At 45.2% G+C, this 25,021-nt stretch overlaps 1 protein-coding gene across 1 annotated transcript in view; it reads left to right on the top strand.

Moving 5' to 3' along the window:
- The first annotated feature begins 5,454 nt into the window (after positions 1-5,454).
- Positions 5,455-25,021, top strand: part of LRIG3 (leucine rich repeats and immunoglobulin like domains 3) — a 48,208-nt gene continuing 28,641 nt past the window's right edge. The window contains exons 1-3 of the mRNA XM_080936035.1: positions 5,455-5,925; positions 11,333-11,404; positions 11,578-11,652. Of these exons, the coding sequence (XP_080792161.1) occupies positions 5,693-5,925; positions 11,333-11,404; positions 11,578-11,652 (380 nt within the window). The 5' untranslated portion in view covers positions 5,455-5,692. The remainder of the gene's footprint in view (positions 5,926-11,332; positions 11,405-11,577; positions 11,653-25,021) is intronic.

Here is a 25,021-nt window from a genome sequence, read left to right as displayed (position 1 = left end):
AGATGGCTCCGTCGTTTAGAACACTGGCTGCTCTTGCAGAGGACCCAGATTCAGTTCTCAGCACCCCACGGCCCTCACAGCTGCCTCTAACTTCAGTTCCAGGGGATCTGATGCCTTGTCTAATCTCCGTGGGCACTACATTCTCATGGAACATGAACGCAAACGCACATCTCCCCTCCCTGCTGCCTGCCTCTTTCTCTTTCTGTACATAATTTATTATTTTCGATATTGTTTATAATACATATATTACTGTGTATTTACTAAAACACATTCCATATATGATACTAAGGGTTGGATTTCAGATGGAACTTTTAAGTTACGAGGTTCCACTGTGTAGCACAGTATTGGTTTTGAGCCGTTTTCTAGAAGAGGAAAGTGGAGTGCGGAGCTGCCAGGCTATGGAAAGCTATAGCACTTCCCCTTCTGACCTCTCCACTTCCGGTGGCAGCAGCGACCTGCTGCCCACTGGTGTTCTGCGCTCCGGAAAGGAATGGTTTAGGGGAGGCCTTTCATGGTTGAGATGTCCCAGTGGACTTTGAGGACTGATGTTTGTTGGGGGTTAGGGGTAGAGCGAAGGCGTTGGAAGGACTGAAAATACCTTAAGGAACCCTCGTGGGAGGGGCCGTGGCATTGCGGAGACCCTAGTGAGCGCTGTGCACCCTGACTTTGCCCAGCTCCCTAGTCCCAGCTTAGGACAGCTAGGGGCACCAGGCAGCGCCTCCTTCATTTCTTTGGCGTTCGTTTTTACTGACAGCATGAATTTCCTTCAGAGCACACGTTTGTCCTAGAGGGCGATTTCAGAAATAAATAAAACGTAAACCCTCGTGTATTTAATCTGTCGCCAAGTCAACGTTCAGATAACAGTGTTTGCTTTTAATTCCAATAATACCAGGCAGTCAGCCGACTGGAGAAAACCGGATGGGTAGCCACCTCTTTCTTTCTAGACACAGATGCATGTGGAGGTCGGCTTTCCTTTTAGAACTGCTGCTTGTGTGTGTCAGAGAGTGAGGCTGGGGTGACCACAAGTCTATCTGCTCTAACGCTGTAATGAGGGGACGCTCCCGGTTAGGTTACTGAGCAGGGAACTCTAGCTGGGACTTTTGCACTCCTCATTCTCCCACTGCCTTATCTTCTGCCGCTTTCACAGTTCACAGGTACACAAACCGCAGCATTCATTGTAACCTTGTAATGATAAGGAAAGGACCGAGCGACTCAGCTCCAGCTCCGAGTTTGTCCTTGGATGTTAAAACTGACAATCTAGCACCTCTATTACTCCTTATCTCTAAGTCAGTGGCCTTGCCAGCACTCCAGATAAGAAAGTCTCTCACTTGCCAGGTGTGTGTGTGTGTGTGTGTGTGTGTGTGTGTGTGTGTGTGTGTGTGAGAGAGAGAGAGAGAGAGAGAGAGAGAGAGAGAGAGAGCAGGAACACTAGTGTGTAATACACTTGCCAATCAAATCACACACCAGAGGCAAACGAAAAGACAACAAAAACAACAGTCCCACCTTAAAGCTGCTCTGGCCCTGGGACACACTAACTACCGAATGCACTGTAGCTGGTATTTTGAAAAATAGTCAAGAATTGCCTCTCACCAGAGAAGAAGTTATAAATGAGAAACCAGTGTGATTTAGGCATTTTCCACAGGGAAGTCAGTTTTCATTTTCAACTAAGTGGTGACACTGAGACTCTTAGAAGGAAGAAAAAAAACTAACACTTCATCTTACTTTAATTGCAATGTTAGGTGACCCCCAGTCAAAGTGATTGTGACGGTTTCATACTAAATTCTCTACTGATAGGACATTAGCCACAACATCTCAGTCAGCCACATGTGCAGCCTGTATATATAAAAGAATTAACCTACGAGGAACAGAGAGCAATTTCACTAAGGCTGTCTTAGGACAGTCTCTTCTGCTTACTTGTAACTGTGGGGAAACTGATGGAATTGTCAGTTCATTCACCTGTCACTGTAACAGAATCCCCTGGTAATGTGCAAAGAAAATGATGTATCTTTCACAATAGTTGAGGCTGGAATGTCCAAGGCCAAGGTCCCCCACATCCGGGGAAGACTTTCTGCTGTACCATCTGGAAGCAGAGGCAGAAAGGAAGGATTAGGGGCCAGGGAGAGAAAGAAAGGGAAAGGGGGTCAAAGGACCTTGCAACAAAGTATCCTCAGAGTAGGAAATGCACTTCCACTGCGATAAAAGATCCTAAAGACCCAGAATGCCCTTGGTAGAATGTGTCCCTCTAGGTACACACCCTGTAATGTGTCCTCTGTCCTGAAGCTTTAGCCCCAATGTAGGGCTGGCAGCTTAGGGTAGATTGATGGCATTTGGCTGCAGCAGGTCCCTAATAAAAGGATGAATACCACCTTGGGCTCATCCTCTCTGCTCCCTCCCCCTCTCCCCACCTTGCCTTTCATGTCTTCTGCTGTGGAATGGTGCTACAGGAAGGTTCTCTCTAGATGTGAACCCCTGATGTGCTAAGTTTATTTGTTTCAGTTTCCTAGTGCCAGTCACTTTGTGACAGAAGCATTAGGCGAGCTAAGCACCTCCTTCCCATCTTTACAATATTTCTTTTCTAATCTAATTTGATGACGTTGCTTTAGCGGTTACCCTTAAAGGATATTTCCCGTGCCGCCAGGTCATTAGCACAAAAATGAGTGTCTCTTCTTGTTATGCTCATATTTCTCTGGCTAATACAATGCTTAATTTAATCGTGTAATTATAAACACAAACCATTCTGGACCTACTACGGCTCAGGTACTGTCAGGGGCCCACACATGAAGAAGAGCATAACAGGGAGGAGTTAGCAGCCTCCTGAGGAGGCCTAAGCCACAGACAGTAGGTATTACAGAGGAGACAGAGACTTATCCAAGGAGCTGATAGAGAGGAGCCTGATTTAAAAAAAAAAAAAAAAAAGCTTTAATTGTATTCCCAACTAGCTGATTAAGAAACTCAAGCTAGTGAATGGGGGTGGGGTAGGGGGAGCTAAGCAGATCTTAGGGAAGTGTGTTTGGAAAGAATTCCTAATGTACAAATGGAGCAGGCTAAGGAGGGCAGAGTGATGTGGACAGCCATTGAAGGAGCAGAGAGTGGAAGAGGAAAACATGCAACTTTGTAAATGGGGCAGTTCATAGGTTATGGGGTTGGGGTGGGGTTTAGAGAACCAAAGAGGTTATTGGAGGCCAAACAGCACATGTCCTCTTAGAATTTTAAGCTTTCCTTCCAAGACAATGGAACCCATAAGGGTAATCAGGCAGTGGGATCCTAGGCCCTGGTTTGAGCTTTTTGGAGCTCTTGGCATTGTGAGGAGAGAATTGGAGGGCCAGATGGGAGGAAGGAGGTGTAATCCTGATCCATGGGGCCAGCACTGGTATGGCGTCTGAGGGGCCGAAGACAGGTGCTTACTTTCTAGGTTGGCTTCAACAGAACATGCGGTTGGTCATGGAGACTGTGCTAAGGATACAGGTTGACTTCCTAGGGTCTAGGGTTTGTACCTGGATGAGTTGAAGCATCCTTCTTTCAGACAGAAGTCACAGGAAGAAAAGGAGTGAGGTTCAAGGATGCTGAAACATGATTCTGGACGCATCATGTTTAAATGTGGTGGTAAGTGTGTGTGTGTGTGTGTGTGTGTGTGTGTGTGTGATTTAGGGGAAAGTTCTAAACTGGAAATGAGGGTATCAGGATGAGATGTGACTATAAGCACAGAAGTGTAAACTTAGTTCCTGCGGAAAGTGAAACTGAGTGCACCCAGAAAAGGCAAGGCCAGTGTTGCTGAATGATGACAGACTTCGATTGTCGCTGACATCTCAGGAGCAAGTCAATGCACCCACACCAGGTAAGAGTGTGGTCGTGTGTGAACTGACTTCACTCTTCACTCCTGTTTTAAAAACCATCAGAGTAGCAAACCTGTTTTCCCCCCTAATGTGAATTAGTAAAGCAAGACAGACCTGAAAAAAAAGTCCCGAGTGTGGTGAATCGTCATGGAAGCCCCCGGAATTATAAATATTTCTTGTCTGTCATTCTAAAACGTGGTGGAGCTGCAGGCAGATGGAAAGAATGGGAGGAGATGGCTTACCTGAACTAGGGTGTGTCAACTTCAGAGCCTTATTCTTTCTCCATGAATGGCCATGCTTACACGGGTGGATGCTACGGTGTAAGTCAATGAACACGGGGTTAAAGTCTCAATTCCACCAGCTACCTCACCCTGCATGGTCTAGTTCCCAGTCACAGACATGCTTGGGCAGATACCATACTGCCTATAGAAACGGAGCCTTAACATTTGTTTACGTCACTCCACAAAGTATTAGGTATCTCTTTGGGGGGCCTATTCCCCTGCCCCCGGGGGTTAGCAGAGCGACTCTGTGGTTTCCATCACTTTCAACACCTTGCTGTCCAGGTTACAGGCAGAGTACGTTCAGTCAGGCTCCACCCACCCAGCACCTGATAGTTTGTCCCTACCTCCTCCCTCAATATACCCCACAGACAGGCAAATATATCTAAATCTGATAGCCTTCTCAGTCAAGAACTGCCTTCATTCGAAAGCCAGGTGGACCAAGGCAAGCGTGTATGTGTGTGTGTGTGTGTTGTGTGTGTTTCCTTTCAAGATCTGAATATATATTAGAGTGGTTGCTTTTATTGCTCTTAGCTATTGCTTGGAATCTGACTGCCGACTTGGATTTATTAATTTCTTTATTAATTTATTTAGTTATTTATTAGTTTATTATCACTTCCTCCCAGCTCCATCCATTATAAACCAAGCTATCATATTCACAATCATGTCTTCTGCCTGTCCGTCCATCTGTCCATCCATCCATCCATATACATTTGAGACAGGGTCTCACTGTGATGTCCTGGCTGCCCTGAAACTCATAGTGTATACGCATTGCCTGGCTGTTTTTCAGTGCTGGGTTGCCAGGCAATGCGTATACACTGTTTACAAATACACATACATATCCATCATATCTATCCAATTTATGGGAATAAAAGACCCCACTGGCACCGATATTAAAACTGTTTTCATCAAAGCCACTGTTTCATCCGCCAATAGTAAAATAATCGACACAGTCCTCTCGCTAGGAGTTGAAAGGCCTCCGGGCACCACAACTACTTTAACTGTGCCCACTAAAGTTTCCCCTAAGTAACTGCAGCTCCGAGCACCAGCCGGCTCAGTCCTTCGCTGGCTCGCTCTTGCCCTCCCATTCCATCTGATCTATGGTTCCCAGGGCATAGCGGAGACTGCTGGCTGCAGACGCTGGAAAATGTAACTCGGAATTTCCTACAATCTCAGCTCCACTTTCTCCCGGGCGCCGGCCCCGGGCTGGAGCCTTGTTGTTGTCACGTGGCCGCGGGTGCCCGGCGGGCCAATGGGCGCGCGCCCGCCTCCGCGCCCCGCCTTGCCGTTCCTCCGCGCCGGGACCTCGCGCCCCGCCGCCCGCCGCAGGCGGAAAAGTTTCTCTGCGAGCGCTCGCGCTTTCCGACGCCGCTCCGGCTGCCTGCACCGCGGCTGGCCGTCCTCCGCTGCTGGCTCTCCCGCTGCGCGCGGGCATGCAAAGCCTTCCGTGCCAGGACTGAGCGGCCAGGAGCGCGAGGCGGCGATCTGCGTGAACAGCCCCCGGTCTGGGACTCGGTGCTTTTGGGGGTGCGCGAGACTGCAGAGCTCCGGGCCGAGCCGGAGGCGGCGGGGCGCGCGGCGATGGCTCCCGGGCTCCGAGTGGCCGCAGCAGCGCTGGGACTGCTGCTGTGCGCGGGGCTGGGGCGCGCGGGTCCGGAGGGGAGCGGAGGCCACGGGGCGCCCGGACAGCCCTCGGACGATGCTACCCGGCGCCCGTGCCCAGTCGCCTGCCGCTGCCTCGGGGACCTGCTGGACTGCAGCCGCCGGCGGCTGGTTCGCCTTCCCGATCCTCTCCCGGCCTGGGTCACACGGCTGTGAGTATCAGTATCATTCCGGTGGGGTGGAGGGGACCGGCCCGCCAGGGGTACGGGACGAGAGGAGTCCGCCGAGGCCCGTGGCCCCGGGCGCGCACTGTGAGGCGCCCCGGCCGCCAGCGGAGCCCCGTGGGGGACTCAGTTTCCCTCTGCAACAGCGCAGGTGGGTTCTTGGCTCGCCACTCTCGGGCCAGCCGACCCGACGCCTGCGACCGCAGGAGCCAGTCTGCTAGACCCCGTACTTGGCAGGTTTTCTTCTGAGTTTACGTAGGAAACTGGCCCAACTGTAGCTTCTCAGTGGTTAGAGTCCCTGCTTGTCCCCAGACAGTCACTGCAGACGCGCCTTTCTCTTAGAACTTTTTGCTTAAGCTAAGGTGCACAGACTTTTCTCCCCGCTGTGCTTAATTTCACATTAGCAGGCCATCAGCCTCGCGCCTGGGCCACTTTGTAATGCGTCTTGGTTCCGGTGAGAAGGTGGGCGCGAAGAGTGATGGGGTAGATAAGCCAGGGAAGTAGGTTTTCAGAACCGAGGTCTGGGGAAGTTTGGAGCCGGCGCTGAGTGCTGTTTGGCGGATTTTAGCTGGGAAGCCAGAAAACCCGAAGTCACTGCCAACTGTGTGGAAGAACACGGAAGAAAATATAATTTACTTGGAAATGCGAGTTCTTACAAATGTCAGCTCTCTTTATTCTCTCCCAACCCTTAATTTTGTTAAAATTGGATGGGGGCGTTTAAGCCATAAGCAAAAACGAAAAGTTGTACTTAAGAAAAAAAAAGTTGTCCCGTTTAAAAGTAATCAAATCTCTTTATACTTAAGATTCTCAAATTTGGGCCTAACAGACATTTCTCGGCTCTTAGACAATCGTAGGTCTTGACAATAGTGGCCAGGCGACTTAAGAAATCGTGTTTTTGATCCAGTGTCCCAACCAAATTCTTTCATCAGTTATAAACTGTTGACCATCAAACAACACGCTGTCTTAAAAGGGAGTTTAATAAGGAAATAGAATTAACGAGAATTGGATTGATATTTAATGGCTGATTATGGAATGTCTGATGTAGCAGCTTTTATTACTCGTGAAAGGGGAGATAAAGACTTGGGCCCAAAGCAGGAAGACTTTCAATTAGTTGTGGCTAATTCCATTCAATTGCCTTTGCCGGGTGGGGGGTCAAGCTGCTGACGGCTCTACTGACCACATATGGAATCGAGCATTTGAATGCCTGGAGGTGGGCACCTATGGATGATAGAAGGGTGGGGGCGGGGAAACTAAGACCTTGTCTCTCTGGAGTGCCTTTAGAAATGCTTCCCAAGTCTTTTTACCCAGTGGTTTCTCAATGACAGGTGGCCTACTGAATGTAAATGGCTTTCAGAAAGCTGTGTGGACCTTGATTGGAAGTTGTGTTGAATCAAAAAGGGGATTCAATACCTACTTAAACGTTCTTAAAGGGAGCTGACCTAATTAGGATTTTGTTTTGCAGATAATTTGGTGGCACACTAAAAACAAATTACAGTTTATTTGGTTAGCACAGTCTTTAATTACATTTCCGCCAGTAGTAAATTGTCTCAATACACGTCTGCATTCCTTAAACGTATGTGAAAATCCATTCCACTTGTATAAATACGCTCTGGGTCTCTTGTCAGAAGCCCTGCTGTGATGGCTCAACAAACAGCCCTTCCATCCTTGTACTTTGGTGACTTCTGACCATCTTTGGAGGCATCACCAAGCCATGTGGTCGTGGGTTCTTTATTGTCACTGTTTCCTTTGTTTACTCTCAAAGGTCTGTTCCCCACCTCAGAGAAGAGCAAAAGGCAAAACAGGCAGTCCTTTACCACTGTTATTTTCTGTATTGCCGTAGGAGGTGTGAATTGCTCCTAGTTAAACCTTACATAATTACAAAAGCTCTTAAGTAGATGGCTTCCAAGACCAGGGAGAGAATAGAAAGTGTGTGTTGTTCACCCCAGCCCTCCTTCCTTGGGTTATTAAACTAGCAACCATTTGTCTTTGGAATAGTTTAAGAGAAAGTTCAGGAAAAAAAAATATGCTGTGTGTCTTTTGTTTCCTTTGTTGAATCTACAGGTTTGGAATGTCTGTGCTTCCTGTGTGTGTGTGTGTGTGTGTGTGTGTGTGTGTGTGCGTGCGTGTGCATGTGTCCTTTATTGCCAAAGGAGAGTCTTGTGTGGAAAGCTGAGTAGTTGGAGCTAAACAATAATAACACTGTACTTGCTTTTGCTTTCAGAAGGAACCTGCAGTCCTTTAATGAAAGTCTCTGTTAAAAAAGTTACTGCTGTAGCCTCCGTCAAAGAGCCTTGTGCCTCTCTGGAGCTCTGAAGCCAAAGGGGGTGGGGGGCTTGTTAAAATATCGTTATTTAGCCAAAGGGGCCAAATTGTTTGATTGCCAACTGGAACCTCAAGGGTTATTAAATTCTAGCTGGAATTTCAGATGATTTATCTTATCACTCAGAAATGTTGGGGCTGAGAAGAAATCCCCAAAGGTAGCTTGTACTGGAGTGGCTTCTTTGGTGTTGCCTGTTAGGAATCTTTGGGAACAGGGTACTGTAGGGGGTGGGGAAGGAGTAGTTAGTACTCTTATGTTTTCCACAGCTGTTTCTCTATAATTTCCAGACCCAAACTCAAGCATAGCAAGCAGGCTGATTTACGAGTCGCTTTGGATCAGTGTTTTAAAACAGCTACAGCCTGCCTTTTTGTTTTTCGGCTTTCCATATTTCTGCTGAGTTAGCAGCTTGGCAGGTCCTGGTGGAATTGATTAAGAAACTGAGCTGTATTTGTGTTTTCAGATTTGAATTGGAAGTCAGATTTCCAAATGCTTAGAAAGAAGAAAATGATTGCTAGAACCAAATGTTGTAAAATTAGTAATTTTCACAGATGCTCATCGACTTGATAAAAGAGAAAATGACTCTACAATCCATGGGGCGGGGGGGGGGGGGGAGAGGGCTGATTTTTCTAGGCCTATGCCCCATGGCTTTCTGGGTAAATAGCGCCTGCCTTCCCACCTTTCCTATCTATTGACTTCATCACAGCAAGTCTTTTTAAAAAGTTTCCTGTAGATGTCGTTCTTTCAGGGAATTTTACCTAAGGATGATCTGCCCTCCCTTATTGACTGGTTTCTTTCCTGGGTTCAAGGAAACACTGGAAACATTGTATCTCCACCTCTCTCTTTAATGCTCCAGCCGTAAGAACAATATAGGGAAGATGTAGGGAAATGTGGGATCCCCTAAAAGGAAGGTAATTGTTTCTGAAACATGTATTACTTTAAAATCTAAATTTAGGTAAGTTAGAAGTTTCGTGGCTTTAAGCATTTAGCAGTAAAAGTCACTTAAGAAGCATTTTTTTTCTCCCACATATAATGTGGCTTTAATAGCACACAGAGCTCAGGATGGAAGCATTTGCAATAACTAAAATATGTACAGCTGCCAGCGCCTGCTGAGGGACATGCAACCAGTGTCCCCAGAATGTGCACTGTGCTGAGGCCTGTTCCCAGTTCAAAGGTCTTTTGTTTCGGGAATCTCATCCTGTTACTGGTGCAAAACTTTGAGCACCCAAATCTCATTTCTCCCAGTATCTCCCCTTGAAACAATCCTTCCAAGGAGCAGAGAGCAGTTCTTAGCTTTCCTTTTCTTCCTTTTCATTTAAAAGAAAATTAACTGTATTAAATGTAAATGCCAGATTGGTCCCCCTGTGCCTTCCAACACAGGAAACAATGCTGGGTTGGGGCGGGCTCAGCATTCTTGAGCTAAGTGGCTCCAAATGACTGTCTGTGGATTGAGGCTGAAGTCCCAGGTGGAGGGCTCCTTTCTTGGTTGGGTTTTAAAGCTTGTGGGCAATCTGTGACTGTCTGGGGTGCTAAAGCACACAGGTTTTGTTTGACTGCTAACGTGAGCTGTTGAGCTCACGGCTTCCTTGATGAAGTCCAGATGGACTTGGGCCGGACTGTGAGGGAAAGTATCTGGCTCCAGCCGGCGTGGTGAGCGTGCACAGCAGTGGTTGTAATTGCAGGATTTTTATAGTTTAAAACTGAGCCAGATTTTTCCCCCTTCATGTTATAACTCCACCAGAACAAATCTACTCATGTCTGTTACTGTCTGGTAGGTCTTTAGGCAAACAGAGCTTAAATAAAATCTTTGTAAGTTCTTTTTTATTTTGTTTTAGGGTGAAATACAGAAATCAGGGCTTACTCCCAAAACAAAAAGCTTGGAGAATGACAGCATCCTTAATTTTGAGTTGTCGGCAAAGCAAGGAGTAACTATTTCTCGGAGTGTGTGATTTGTGTTTTTCTGTTGTTTGTGGACGTGCACTGTGATGGGTGCTATGCCGCTCATGTTTGTCAGCAACTAACTTTAATTATCCAACACTTTGACTATTTAAAAAAGTCTTCATTTTAAACACTGAGGAATGAACTTAGGACCAGCTTGGGGCTTCCAGAGAGGATCTTCCAGCCACACTGTCCTTGAGCCTGGTTTCTACTGTCTGTTCTGCCCGTTTCGTCGCCATTACACTAGTGTTGCCGCAGCATGTAGACAGGGTGTTGAAACATTTGTTGGATTTTGTTCCTCATTTCAGATCTTCCTGCTGCATAGACTTTCCAGCTCAGAACACGGGAGGGACAGGAGTTTGTTACTTTTAGTACTTTGTTGCCTGTGGGAATTGTTACTAAGTTTGACTGAGCCTTTGGGTAAGAAGCACATTTATTTACTGTCTAAAATGCCCTCACAGGACACTGGGAGCATTGGTCAGGCATTATTAGATGGTTAGTGTGGTTTAAACACTTTGCTGCATTACTGGATGTTAAAATTCAAGTTCTTGAAAGAGAGGATTTGGTCTGTGGCATATCCTTTTGAGCATGTACTTTCAGGGGCATGTGTGTTGTGTGTGTGTATGTGTGTGTGTGTGTGTGTGTGTACATATTGAAACAAGTAAATGTCTGTGGATGTCAACCTCTATTCTCTTTGACTGCAATAGGGACATTGGTACTTAATTTTGTGATAATAAATATGTTTCTTCGGAGTCATTTTAGTAACCTGCCTAATTAGTCACTTTTCATAGTCTATGATGTCACTGTATCAGGTTGGGGGGGTAAGAGGATGAAGCCAAGTACAGTTCACAAAAGATCTGTTCACCAAGTGCCAGAAAACATCTCTTAAAATGCTTGTGGGCTTCAAGGATTTGAATCTGCCAGCCTCTTAAACTAATTCTGTCCTCAGAGTTTGTCGTTTTGACTTTGGCATTTGGTTGCCATTTAATTTGTGGACAGAATGGTCCAATTATTTCTCTGCTTGTCACTCTGCTTGTCGAGAGAAAGAATTCAAAGCCCCATCTCTACCTAGTGGGTCATTAAATGATATTGCTGACATTTAAGAAACTACTTGTAATAATGACTTTTGTTTTCTTACAGGGACCTGAGTCACAACAGATTAGCTTTTATCCAGATGGGTTCCCTGATCCACCTTCAAAGCCTTCAGGAAGTGTGAGTCCCACTTGTCTCTCTCTTGAGGGTGGCATGAAGAGTTTCCCCCTGGGACCATTTAATAGATCCAGAACCTTTGGATAATAAGAACGTCCTTCAAACTTTTAACTTGGGTGATGTCTTTGAATTTCAGATGATCTAAATGGCTTTTTCTGTTCTTTTGTCATTTACAGAAAACTGAACAACAATGAATTAGAGTTCATTCCAAACCTGGGACCAGTTTCTGCAAACATTAGACAGCTTTCCTTGTAAGTGACTCCAGCATCATTCCCGTGTGTATTTGTAAGAGCAGCAAGTGCTTGCTAGATCAGCGGTCCTCAACCTGTGGGTCTCGACCCCTTTGAACGTGGGAGGGGTGTCACATATTAGGTGTCCTGCATTATCAAATATTCACATTATGATTCGTAACAGTGGCAAATCAAAGTTCTGAAGTACCACTGAGGCAATTTTATATTTGGGGGAGGGGCCAGGGGGAGGGGTCACCACAACGTGAGGAGCTCTTAAAAAATGGTTGCAGCATTAGAGGGTTTGCACAACTGATCTGTGTGGACTAGCGTGCAGTTCTCACAAGCAAACTTCCGACAGCCTTCCCAAGGCGTAACAGAGAACAGCTCTACAGATTAGCTTATTCCCACTTCTAAATTTATTCATTCATTCATACACTTAGTGAAGATGCTGGGGATGGAACCCAGAGTGTCTTATCGCAGGGCAGTCCCTTAAACTCCCTCAAACATCCTTCCGACAACAAGAACAACCAAACAAAGTACTTTACACTTGATACTTACTGACTTGGCTTCCAGGATGCAGAAGAGCCACATTGAGCTTTGATTCTACTCTGTAGACTAGAACTTAAATTCTGACGCTGTGTAGTGGTTGCATTGGAACTGTGCATTACAGTAATGTTTGTAGACACTGACCAGACTTGCTATGTGAGGATAATGGGAGTTAGTTATGTGCCATTGAGGTATCTTAATTTTTAGCTCTCTCTCTCTCTCTCTCTCTCTCTCTCTCTCTCTCTCTCTCTCTCTCTCTCTCTCTCTGTGTGTGTATGTGTATTTGTGCAGATGTGAGGATAAATGACCTTAGATTCCAGAAGACACCAGGGTCAGTTATCAGCTGCTGGATGTGGGTGCTGGGAGTTGAGTTACTTTGCACTACCTCTCAAGAATGGCTCTTGGTGTTGGAATTGGGGTTAGAAACTCCAGCTGAAAATGTGGTCAGAGGTAGTTCAATCACTAAGTGAAGTCAAAAATGTTCGTTCCCAAAGTTTTCAGATAAAATCAAAATTTTGTCAAATTTTCTGTATTTTCAGTGCAGATAACATTTCTACTCATGCACTTGACATCAGTTTGGGGACCATTTTGTTTGTCTTTGAAGCACTTAGAAGTAGCATTTTCTGTGTTCCAGGTCTAATTTCTAAATCAGGCCATTTCCCATTCTGATCTTGAGTAATTAAAAATTTTGCTTGTCTCTAAAGTTAAAACATGTTCTTTACTTGGTTTGATAAAAACCACCGTTCTCCCCCCTTTTTTTCCTAGTAAGGGTGTTGGGAGGGTTGAAGTTATATAGTAAATTTCTGGTGAGCTGGTCAATCAATTAAAGTGATCACTCTCCAATTGCTTCCATCTGGTGATTTATGGTGGTTTGTTTTTACTGAAGGCCCAGGTCAGCCAAGTCACCCTGCAGCCGTCCTGTCTGCTTTCTTCTGTTTGAATAAGAACCAAGTGGCATTTGATACTGATGTGGTTTCTCCACAGATCAGAACCAGAGACGAAAGAAAGGAAAGGCATTGGTATTTGTCAAATAAATACTGAATTAAAAAAAGAAAAGTTTTCGTATTAGTATTGATACCCATTTTCTTCGTATTTTATTGGCATCCAAGTGGAAAGAATTTTGCAGCATCGGACTTATTTTTGACTGACCAAGGGGGCCCTTCAGAGCCCCTCCATCCTGTTGTTTTGTCTTGTGTTTTGGCAGATTCAACTAGCTTAAGAGCTCCCCCAACCATGGTGGCTGAGGTCGGCAGTGTTTTGTTTTGTTTTGTTTTGCTCTGGGTAGGGTAGGGTAGCCTGTAGTTTAGCATGGCTTAAGGTCTGAAGCCAAAGAGCATGCGAGGAAGTTACGAAACTCACTTGGAACTAAGTAGCAACCTGAATACCGTCACTTGTAGCTAGAAAGCTAGACGCCAAAATGTCGCCCGAAAGTTATGAATCTTCCACATGCTGTTTCTGTGTGTTGGGAGTTAGCGAGGCTGTGTGTCAAACTGGCCTCAGTAATCCCAGGTCCTTTCCCTCTTGTTGGTCCGAGCACATCTGGGTAGCCGAAGTTTTGTTCTCACATAATGAGAGGCCCAATTATTGCTTAGCTTAGGCAGTCCCCGTGGGTGGTGATTTATGTGCGGAACCTGCTCATACAATATGGAGACTGGAAGGGAGTTTTTATGCCCATGAACAGTCTTGAAATTTTTACCTTTCTGGTGGTTTCTTTCTACAAAAGTTTTATTTTTCTCCTGGGGGCTCTTTTGAATATTGCAACATATAGTTATTTCTAAGGCATTAATATCCTCTGTATCATATTGTATAGATAGAACATTTTCTTTTATAGAGAAGCCCTTGAAAGCAATCTCAGTTAAATATCAGTGCTATTAAATACATTTCTGAAACTGCAAAAAAAAAAAAGTGTTAAATCACATGATGTAGCTCAGTTTCAGCACTTGCCTTAGCTCTGTATTTAAACTGCATTATTCAAAGTAGTTTTTGAAACTCTTTGACCTTTGTTACCCCACCCCCTTTTTCTTCTACAATTTTTGGAAGAAAACATTTTCTAGGCTGTTTATATAATATAAAAAGAAAAACTTAGTTGGAGTCTTAAGCTAAGCCATAAATCTAAGGCTCTCACAATCTTTATATAAAGTCATATTTGTGATATGGCCCCTCCCAGTTGGGGTAGCTGGCTTCAGAGACAATGAACTGGTAAAATATTTGTCTCTGTAGTTGGAGGAGACAGAGCGGATGCTGGGTCCAGTGGCCTCCCGTGTGCAAAGGCCAGCTCACGCTCTTCAGAGCCTGAGACAGTATGAACAACAGGGGTGCTGTCTGGAGAGCACTGAGCATCTCTTAGCACAGCTTCTCTTCACCATGCTAACATGCTAACACCTCTTCTAGAACACAAAGGACCTACGAGACTGTTCCGATCTCAGTAATGTGCTGGGGAAGCATGTGTCGTGTGTGTGTGTGTGTGTGTGTGTGTGTGTGTGTCTATGTGTGTGGTGTGTGTGCGTATGTGTGTGTTAGTGTATATATGTGTATGAGTGTGTGTGTGTGGGTGCATGTGTGTTAGTGTATATATGCGTATGAGTGTGTGTGTGTGGGTGCATGTGTGTATGTGTATGTATGTGTGTGTGTGAGTGCATGGTTGCGTGTATATGTGTGTGAGTATGTGTGTGTATGTGTGAGTGTGTGTGTGCATGTGTGTGTATGTGTGTGTGTATATGTGTGTGTATGTGTGAGTGTGTATGTGTGTATATTTCTATATGTGTGTATGTGTATGTGTCTCTCTGAGCGTGTATGTCTGTTAGTGTGTATATGTGTGTGTTTCTGTGTGTGTATGTGTGTGCATGTGCTTGCATGATTTATTCATTGATTGCTCTCTCCCTCAAATCACTGCATAGCTATGGCAGAATATGGCGTTTGTTTGGCTTGGTCTGGTTTTCAGAAATGCAGTAATTCTCAGCTTGAGTCACCTCATAGTAAAAGCGTTGGCCACACATTTGTCTCTGCCTCATGTGCAATGGCGTGACTTATCCATGTTCTAAGCCCTTTTGAAACCTGTAACATGAGCAAGGGAGATTTGAACTATGAAATATGGTTAAACAGAACTGCTTAAGTCTTGGTGCTGATGGCTTAAATAGTATTGCTTGACCTGAAGGCAATTGCCACGTGTCCGAGAGATGAAAACTGTTAAGTCACTGGCTGTCAGAGGTGCCCCTGGATTTAAAATGGACATTCTCTGACCCCATTTCTAGAGAATCCCAGTTGGTGGCAACAAATGTCTGTTATAACGTGTCTGTCTTCTGGATTCTGATCAGTTCTGATATAAGTATTTCTGAAATAATAATCAGGTCAGTGTCCCATTCAAGAGGACATTGTCATGCTTTTACAAGTCCTTATGAGCAAGTGTGTGCGAGAGAGAGCTCGTGCATGTGGAAACCTGAGGGCAGTGTTGGGCATCTCACCTACTCTGCATCTTATCATCATCATCATCATCATCATCATCATCATCATCATCATCTGAGATTAGGTGTCTGTGAGCCTAGAGGAACTTGGCTGGACATCAGGTTTCAGGATCTTCCTGTCCAGCACGATTCTGACTGAGCTGTCCTCTTGCAGTGTGTTTATAGGTACTGGGTAACTCCACTGGTGCCACTTTAAAACATGGGCTTCAGTAGAGAGCTGTTGAAGACATTTTAACAGTACGTTGATTAAATGTGATGAGTGAAAACATCAGTCCAGATTCCATTGGAGAGTAGCTTGCAGGACTGGAGAGTCATGCCACTAGCACAGTACTTAAAACACAGCTCAAGGCTGGAAGTGCTGGCCGGCCTTGTGCAAGGCCCTACATGTTTGGCCTCGCTGAAGAAAAGAAGCAAAACTCAAATCAAATGGCCTGGGATTCATTCCTGGCCCTGCCCACAGTGTGTGTGTGTGTGTGTGTGTGTGTCTGTGTGTGTGTGTGTCTGTGTGTCTGTGTGTGTCTGTGTGTGTGTGTGTGTGTGTGTGTGTGTGTGTCTGTGTGTTTGTGTTCTCTCTCTTCTTTAAAATGAGAATGATAGCACTACCTGTCTCTTAGAGTCATTGTGAAGATTTGTGGAGAGAAGCCCAGGAAAGACATCTGGTATACCCCTGGTGATGGGTGGTGGGGAGGGAGAGAAGTGATTCATTGACCTAGAATGCTGTGGATATATGTTATCTGCCAGACTCTCTTTCAAGTGAAGAGGCCAAAATTCGTCTCTTGTGGTGGAACTTTATTCCCATGAGAAGGGAGAGAAAAAACAATAGGTAAGTCAGCTTCAAAAGAAAAGGTGGCTTTGGCTTCTGATATAGGTGTGATTAGTGAGTCCTGGCAGCTGACCTTTGATGTGGTCAGGAAAGACCAATATTGACAGAGGCCTACTATGTGTCAGGTTACAGTTCCCTGAGGTCAGCAATGAACAAAACAGACAAAATCTTTGCCACCTTAGCAGGAATGTCTCACCTTCTCATGGGATCAGGATACAAATGGGAATGAGTTGTCCACAGAAGGGAGAGAGGGGGATCCTGGAGAGAAAATAAAGCAGGAAAGGCTCTGAGAAGTGGGTGTGACCCAAGAAGATTGACAGGTTAAATGGGGGGAGAACAGTGAGATTGCTTGGTGGCACTTGCTGCTAAGCCTGAGGACTTCAGTTCATTTCCCATATCCCTCCAAACACATGGAGGAAGAAGAGAACCAAATGCCGTAGGTGTCCCGTTACCTCCAATGGTACACTGAGGCTCTCGCCACACACTCCACAACAAATAAATAAAAATATAAAACAATAAAAGGATGCAGACAGAAAGGGCTCACTGAGAAGCTGAGACTTCAGCAAGGGCCTCACAGTGTGTGTTGGAGTCTGGGGCTCATCCTTCAGTCTGCCCCACCTTCCCTGCCCCTGCCCCTCTCCTCCCCCTGCCCCACCCACCTTGTGGATCTGGCTGTTGCCTAGCTATCCAATAATCTTGTTTCTATTGTTCTCTGTGTTAGGAGACTTATGTGACTGATGGCCTAATACAGGTATATAGTGTATAGTTAGTGCTTAATTAACATATGAATTAGGAAATATTTATAGAAAGCCATGTGTACTAGCATAATTCAGACAGACCTTGTGTACACAGTCTAAATCTGTAGCTAAATATGTATAGTGTTCGAACTGTGCATACTTGGTAAAGTAATAATAATACATTATACTAACAGCAATAACACTAATTAAAAAGATCAAATTAAAAAGAATAAGAGAAGCAACTTAAGTAGCTCAGGCGTCATTATGCGGCTCTTTGGTAAGAGCCTGTTAGGGAGTCAGTAACACGTGGAACTCTGTGGCCTCCTCTTGGCGTTGTAAGTCACACACAGGTTTTTCATGGCGACTGTGCCTTTCACCTTGGGAACTTCTTTATCAGGTCCCTAGTAGAAAGCAACAGCAGAGTTGTGACACACAGATCCACAAAATTGAACTGTCTCGCTCTGAAAGAACACTAGTCACATTGGATTCCTGGGCTGAGGGAGGGAGACACAGTCCAAAGTCCTCGTTGTGTTTAGGCTGTGTTTAGGGACAGCTGCTGATGGCGGCCCTCCCTGCCACCTGTGGGTAATGAGCTGTTAGATCCCTGTGTAGTACCTGAGTAATGTTGGAGGCACAGAAAGGCATGAGAACCACATCTTCCTTTGGTGTGGGAGGTCTTAGGCAGCACAGACTACTACAAAAACACTACAGGGAGTGCTGTTCCTTGATGTGGGGGTGGTGGGTGGGGGCAGGGACTTCCAGTTCTGTAGAGTTCTTGGAAGGGTGATATTTCGCCAGCTTCTCTTGCCTCTGCAGCAGAATTGTCACCCAAAGACAAGGAAGGAAGGCCGGTCACCTTTGATTCAGATTATGAGGTTTGAGTCAGTCATGTCAGGGAGGACCAGGTAATCTGTTGATGGCCAGGAAGCACTGGAGAGGGTTTTCTCTGTTCCCATTGTGTTCCTTGTGGGCCTTAGGGGCAGGTGTTCTTCCTTAGTTAATCCTGTCTGCAGACATCCCCTCAGAATCAGCTTGAGGTGTTCCTCACTAACTTCCAAGTCACTTACCAATCCAGCCAGATTGACTAGTGATTATTATTATTGTTGTTATTATTATTAATTATTAAAATTCGAAACTCTTAGAGGTTTAGGGTCTGTGGAGTGGAGTGGTACCTGTCATATCTCACATCAGTGTAGGATTCCAACTCCACATTTGAAGTCTCAGTCCCTACAGCAGCTGAGGGAAGTTCTGTTTGTGTAGACTCCGAGTGGATGAGATGCAGTCTTCTAGAGCAACGAGGGCTGGAACTGGGGGCACAGGTTTGTGTCTGGCTCACAGGAAGGGGCTGTCTGACCTCAGGCGGACTTCATTAATTCCTCTTTGTTTATCTGAACAAGCAGTCAGTGACGTCTGCTCATGGATCTCCTCTGCCCCCACAGACGATCAAATGGCATTTCGTACTTGAAAGGGCTCGAGAAGATCCAGCAGCCCAGATGCTCATGGGCTCGGCTTTGGGGCAGAGGCCAACATAGATTCCTGAACTCAAGAGTCACAGGGGAAAGGTGGGATTTAAAGACTGTCTTGGCAGCCATAGATGAGGGAGAGAGAGGATGTGCCTTCTGTTTAGAGTGATCCGTGGATCCGGGGCTTTTTTGCCGTGCTCAGGACAAAGCACAACGTGACCATAATAACTTTTATAGACCAAGTTTGTGTTTATCGGATGAACTTTGGCCCCCTGATGACAAAGTCAGTCGTGTGACAAGTGATAGCAAGGAGAGAGTGTTTGGTGTGTGCTCTGCAGTGGAAAAGCCTGTGGAAGACCATCAAAGAGAAGGGGTTATGTCCTGGGAGTTGGGGGCATCCCAGGATGCGAGTGCAGAAATTGCTACCTGGTCAAGACATTAATGTCAGGGAGGAAATGTGGATAAGTTTGTAGGATGAGCTCATGGAGGTTCTGTCTGATTGGCTGGTTTGGAAGGAGTCAAGGATGAGTTTTTTTCTTTCTTTTTTTTTTTTTTTTTCTTTGTTTTTAAGCAGCAGAATGAGAGGATAGAATGTGAAACTTGCTTTCACCTTCTCCTCCTCCTCCTCCTCTTCCTCTTCCTCCTCCTCCTCCTCCTCCTCCTCTCCCTCTTCCTCCTCCTCCTCCTCCTCTCCCTCTCTTGCTCTATCTCTCTCTGTCTCTCTCACTCTCTCCTTCCCTCTCTCTCTGTGTCCCTCCCTCTCTCTCTCCTTTTAGATAATCAATATACTGTTCATTTTCAAAATCAAGTATCATGTGTGGCTCTGAGAACCAACAGTTGTGACATACCTGTCACCCACAGATTATCTGGTTGTTGTGTATTGTGCCCTAGGGTACGTTAGAGGCACATGCGGAGGTTGTTCTCTGGGAATGGCACACAGCGTTGGCTTCTGGACTGTGCTCAGGACTGAAGTACAGGTTCTCCCTAACTTCCACTGTTTCGACTCAGCGTCTAGACTGGACAGTGGTCTGAGAACGCATCCCGAGAACGATCCCACTTTCTGCTTTTAGTGCATATAATAAGTCACACGAGACAACACCTCGCGGTAAAGTAGGTTTTCTGTTAGATGGTTTCGCCTGTCTATAGGTGAACATTTGTTTGAGCATGTGTAAGACAGGCTGAGCCTGAGCTTGGATGGCCAGTAGGTTAGGTTTGCTATTAAATGCATTTTTATCTTAGAATATTATCTTAGAGTATGGCGTCTCTGCTGGGACGTAAGTCTGGAGAAATATGTGTTCTGTTATTTATATGGCGAATACAGCCCATATGAACTATGCATTCTCATGCTTCCCAAAAATCAGACTCCAGGATTAGTTTGGGATCCACTTTGAGGTACTGCTGCTTGGTCATATGATATGGTCTGAAGTCTTCATTAAGCTTACTTTTTAGCTTTTAAATATAGCGTTAGTGATTTTACAAGGTTTGTAGCTCAGAAATCAAGTCGCACAAAGAAGGCAAAGCATTATGAAAACTCCAAGTAGTACATACCGGAATAAATTTATAACTAGGTGGTAAAGACACAAATGGTTGTTTTAACCAGAACCTTCCTTAAGTCTATTTGAAGAGAAGTTGCTAGTTTGTCATATTAATTAAGCGGCTTGAGGACAAACTGTAGCCAAAAGTAAAACATAGGTCTCTAAGGGCAGTCAAGCCAACAAGCTTTGTTTTGATTAGGTAGGCATAAACCATCCCCAGTGCTTGCCCACATCCGGCTGTGGAGGAGACGATGGGATTTGACCAACTTAACTGTAAACTCCTCCCAAGCTTGAACTCACCGCTGGTGTACAAATGGCCTGGGGTCTTCCTGTGCAGTCTTGCTTGCGAGGCCCTTCTCTCGGCCAGATACTGTTGTGTTCATGGAGCGAAGGTCCAACTAAGTGAACACACAGCCTTATACCTTATGTGGAGCTCTTCCATTGGGCTTTAAAGGGTTTGCATGCAGCTTGCACGTCAAAGAATTTACTGTGCACAGAGCTGTATTGGTAACTACAGTGTGAGTTTACCCTAGCTTTCACTCATTAAACTAACCTGTCCTCGGAATACAGACTTACTGGGTTTTCAATTCTCTGCTTAGAATGGCTGAATTTGAAATGTGTATTTTTCATCGTCACAAGGCTTGTAAGGGCTTTCAGAGTCTTTCCCAGCTTGGTAGATCAAACCTGGAATCTTTGTCTAGATGTGCAGTTCTCTGCAAGCTCTCGTCAAACTAGATGCACTCGGGAGCCATCTCTTAGGTCCAAGGATGGACCCTGTTCTTCCAGCCCAAGGAATTTGCCTTACCCTGTACAGCACGGTCACTGGCTGTCTGCCACTCCTATGCCTCAGCCCAGGCACCACGTTTATGGGAGTTTGTTTGCTTGTTTGTTTTGAGTTAGGGTCTCACTACATAGTCTTGGCTATTCTGGAATTCAGTATGTAAACCCAGCTAGCTGAGAACTCATAGGGATCTGTTTGTGTCTGCCTCCTGAGGGCTGGGATAAAGGCCTTTTTCACCTTAAACAGCCACTTTTTATATTTTTGAGTGTGTCTGAAAATATATTTTCCCCTAGTTGTATTTGTGATTCATATTTCTGCTTTTCTTCAAAATGGAGTCCCCCACTGATATCATTTCTACTTTTCTATCCACTGTGACATGGCCCACAACATAGGTCAGTGTGCAGGCCATAGTTGTTGGATAGAGTTGATGGGTAGGAGTGATGTGAATGGTTGGCTTGCTCCTAGTTAGCCACAGTTAGCTTTTTCTGGTCTCTTCCATCTCTTAGAATTTGTTTTTACTTATTAAACTTGTTTTTTCGTCCTTCAAACCGAAAGTTTTAGATTTGACAGCCGTGACCTATTGGGCAATCTTTCCCCCAGTAGTCTTTTGTGAAGCCCCTAAAATCAGCTTCCACTCCCTGGAGTGAGTCCTACAGAAGGCTTCTGTGCTGCCGCAGCCTGCCTCCTTTTCTCGTCCCTCCCCACATCGGGTTAGCCATTTCAAGGGCTGCTTTGAAGAAGCAATGGGACAGCTTCTACCAGGAAGCATCTCTATGCCAAGTGAGGCTTGTTCTGCCAAGACAGACAAAACAAAGTTCCAGCTTTGCTTGATTGGGGTGGCAAGATTCAACATGCGGCTCTGTTCTGGTCTGGTTACTTTCGCCTCTTCCTTTTCTTACTTCAGTTCTGTGATGGCCTCTGAAGGCCAGGGGTTCCGGACTCTTGTTTGCTGGTGACCAAAAACAACGAGGCAGTGTTGTAACCAGCAGCGCCTCTTCTTCTTTGGATGGGAGTTGCTTAAGTACAAAATTCAAAACATGAAAGGAAAGGCAATTATAAATTCAAACGCCTCCTCTCTAGCGCCTAATACCACCTGCCTGGCTGTCTCATTCCCTTGCCCAGCTTCAGTCAGAAGACAGAACGCTCCACAGTAAGGTTGAGTGAGATTTTAAGGGAATAGTCACAGTTCAGGGACCTTAGAGCATAGGATAGATTTGGTATTTATTCACGAGCTGTCAAATTTGTTACATATGGGCAGTTTACATTTTTCATAGCAAAGAAGTATAGTAGTCAAAATAATGTAGAGTAGTCAAAATAATGCACACATATATACATATACATATGAACACATATATGTGCATGTCTCTATGTGCATGTCTATCTGTCACAGAAGGGGGCTTTTCATTTGGTTACTCTTTCTTTTGTTTGTTATTTTGTAATCCTACACATAACATTGGCCTAGAAGGGATGGCAACGTTGTTCCAAGATGAAAAACTGCTTACAGATTTGGGCAGGTGGTCAGTCCACTGAATGATCCTCTTTCCTTCCCTGCCAAGCGATGTGGTTATAGAAAAGGATGTATAAAGAATTAGAAACAGGTTTCTAGGTTATATAACTGTTGCAACCCATTTTTAAAACGTTTCTATTAATGTCTGTGCACAATTGTCATAACTCGGAACCAGAAGAGGCATTTTTCTCTATGGGAATTAAAAGAATCCCTGAAAGAGAAATTTTTGGATCTCTCCATGAAGCCCCTAAAATCATCTCGGGCAGAGGATTGTTCTGGTCAGCACCCTTTCCAGAGAGACCAACTCTATGGTTGTAATTGCTACGAGTTCCCTCTCTGTGGGGAGGAGGACACTTCCAGTTCGGGCATTTTATGCTGTTAAACATGAGTTTGTTTGGATTTTTGTTTTTATACGGCCTCTGTCCCTCATTTTGCTGTTGTTTGTTGGACTACAGGCAGCCCTGCCAGCCATGGCTCCTTCCCTGTACAGTCTTACATTCTCCTGCTCCTTTGTGCCTGACTTCCAGGCTTGAGCAGCCTGCCCGGGAGGCCTCTGTGATGATGTCTCCCTAAGCTCATTGCCTGCCTGTGGGATCACAAACACCTCTGACGTCAAGATACTCTGCCTGTTGCTTTGTGAACCTAATCAGGAAACATAATAGAATTAATTTAGCCTGGTGTATTCATGCGCACTGAATCTCTCTATGACACCTGGAAATTTGCTTGCTGTTTCAAACGGTGGTACTCTCCTTTTATTACTGACAGTCCCTTGTATCAACCAATAAAGCAGTTTACGTATATTCGGGAAGCAGAGTTAACGGTCTGTCTTTTGCTCACTGATAAGGACACAGTAAATATCGTGTTACAGGTTGAATTGCTGCAGAAGGCGTGTGTTAAGCATGTTCTACTGAGTGCATTTATTCTGCTCCATTTTCTTGTGTAGCCACCTTCAGATGAAAGGAATAAAAAGAAAGAAAACAACCAAAGTAAATACCAACAGGAACAAAGTGAAAATAACAGGCTAAATGAAAATATCACAAAAAGTTTGCAGCAAATGGATAAATCATAAACTTAAGTAGGGAGAAAGTGAGAGCTACTGTGTGAGTGTGTGTGCGTGTGTGTGCACATGTATATGCATTCGTGTGTATTCTTATGTGTGCTCATGTGTGTGTTCTTGTGTGCGGGAGTGCATATGTGTGTGCACACACGTGTGCGCACACATGTGCCTATGCTGCTGATTCTCAAGATATTTCAGAGATTCAAAACCTATAAAGATAAACCCATAAGACTTAAAAGACAATTGAGCTAAAAGTGATATTTATAAGCAGTAATGTGACCACCACATTCCCATTCCCTGCTCATGGCCTGGCTGGCCTGCATCTGACACACGGGGTTGGAGGTTTATGTCTAGAATACCTCGAGCAGAGTCTGTGGAGTTTGGTTGGCATGGAGGGCTTTGCCCCAGTCAGGGGAATGGAGTTAACCATGAATGCTGGGGTTCCACCCTCTCCTTTCCCTCCATTAGCTTTCTCGAGCCACAGCCACGCTTATACCCATAGCCTCCAGTCCGAGGATTGCTAAGGAAACCTTCCTCAGGGGCATCCAGCAGAAAACCGCTCCTCTGTGTCACCTATGTGGATGCTTACCGTTCAACAACATGTCTCCCTCAAGTCTTTAGTAACTTATACTCCTTACTTTCCTTATGGGGCAGTCTCTTATGTAGCTCTTGATGCCCTCCCTAGAAATCAGAGGATGACTTTGGGCTCCTGCTCCTCCTGCTTTCTTCTTCTGAGAACTGGGATTAATGGAGGTTGCCACTGTGCTGTCTGCATGTGGTACCGGAGACAAATCCAGAGGTTGTGCTTGCAAAGCAAGAATTTGACCAACCTAGCTACAGCTACACCCTACCCGCTTCCCAGTGGTGTTTTGTTTGTTAGTTTGTTTTGTTTTTGTTTTTGTTTTCAATCTTATTGGATAGTCTCTTCATTTATGTTTCAAATGTTATTATACCCTCCCTCTCCTCCCCATTAACTTGCTTCCGTGAAGGTGCTCCCTCTCCCAATCACCTTCTCCACACCTTGGCTGCTGATGGTGTTGTTCTTCCCATGAGGGTGCAAACCCTTCAGCTCTTTCGCTTTGTTTTAGTTTGGTTTGGTTTTTGGTTTTGAGATCAGTTCTTGCTGAATAGCTCAGAATGGCTTTTGAACCCAACATCTCTCTGTCTTGGCCTCCTGAATGCTAAGCTTACCTGTGCCCTGTGCCCTGCCTAGCTTTAGTATGATTTTTTTTTTTTTTTTAAGAACTGATCTAGAAAATACGAATGAATATCTGCTGCTTTTGAAAGTTAGAGTCTAAAATAAATGGAAAGAAGGGGAGGTGGACATGTTAGAGGGGAAACAGATTCACCCCAGCAGAAGAGCCTGGGGAACACAGACAAGCACAGAATGTCCCGGTCGGAGAGTGCAAATGTTCACCAAGCTGCAGAATCGAAGTTAGGAGTGCAGAGTCATTTTAGCAGAGAAATGAACGTGCTGGGA

The sequence above is a fragment of the Micromys minutus genome (assembly GCF_963924665.1).
Source record: "Micromys minutus genome assembly, chromosome: 22".
NCBI lineage: Eukaryota > Metazoa > Chordata > Mammalia > Rodentia > Muridae > Micromys > Micromys minutus.
This window is presented reverse-complemented; position numbering and strand designations above follow the sequence as displayed.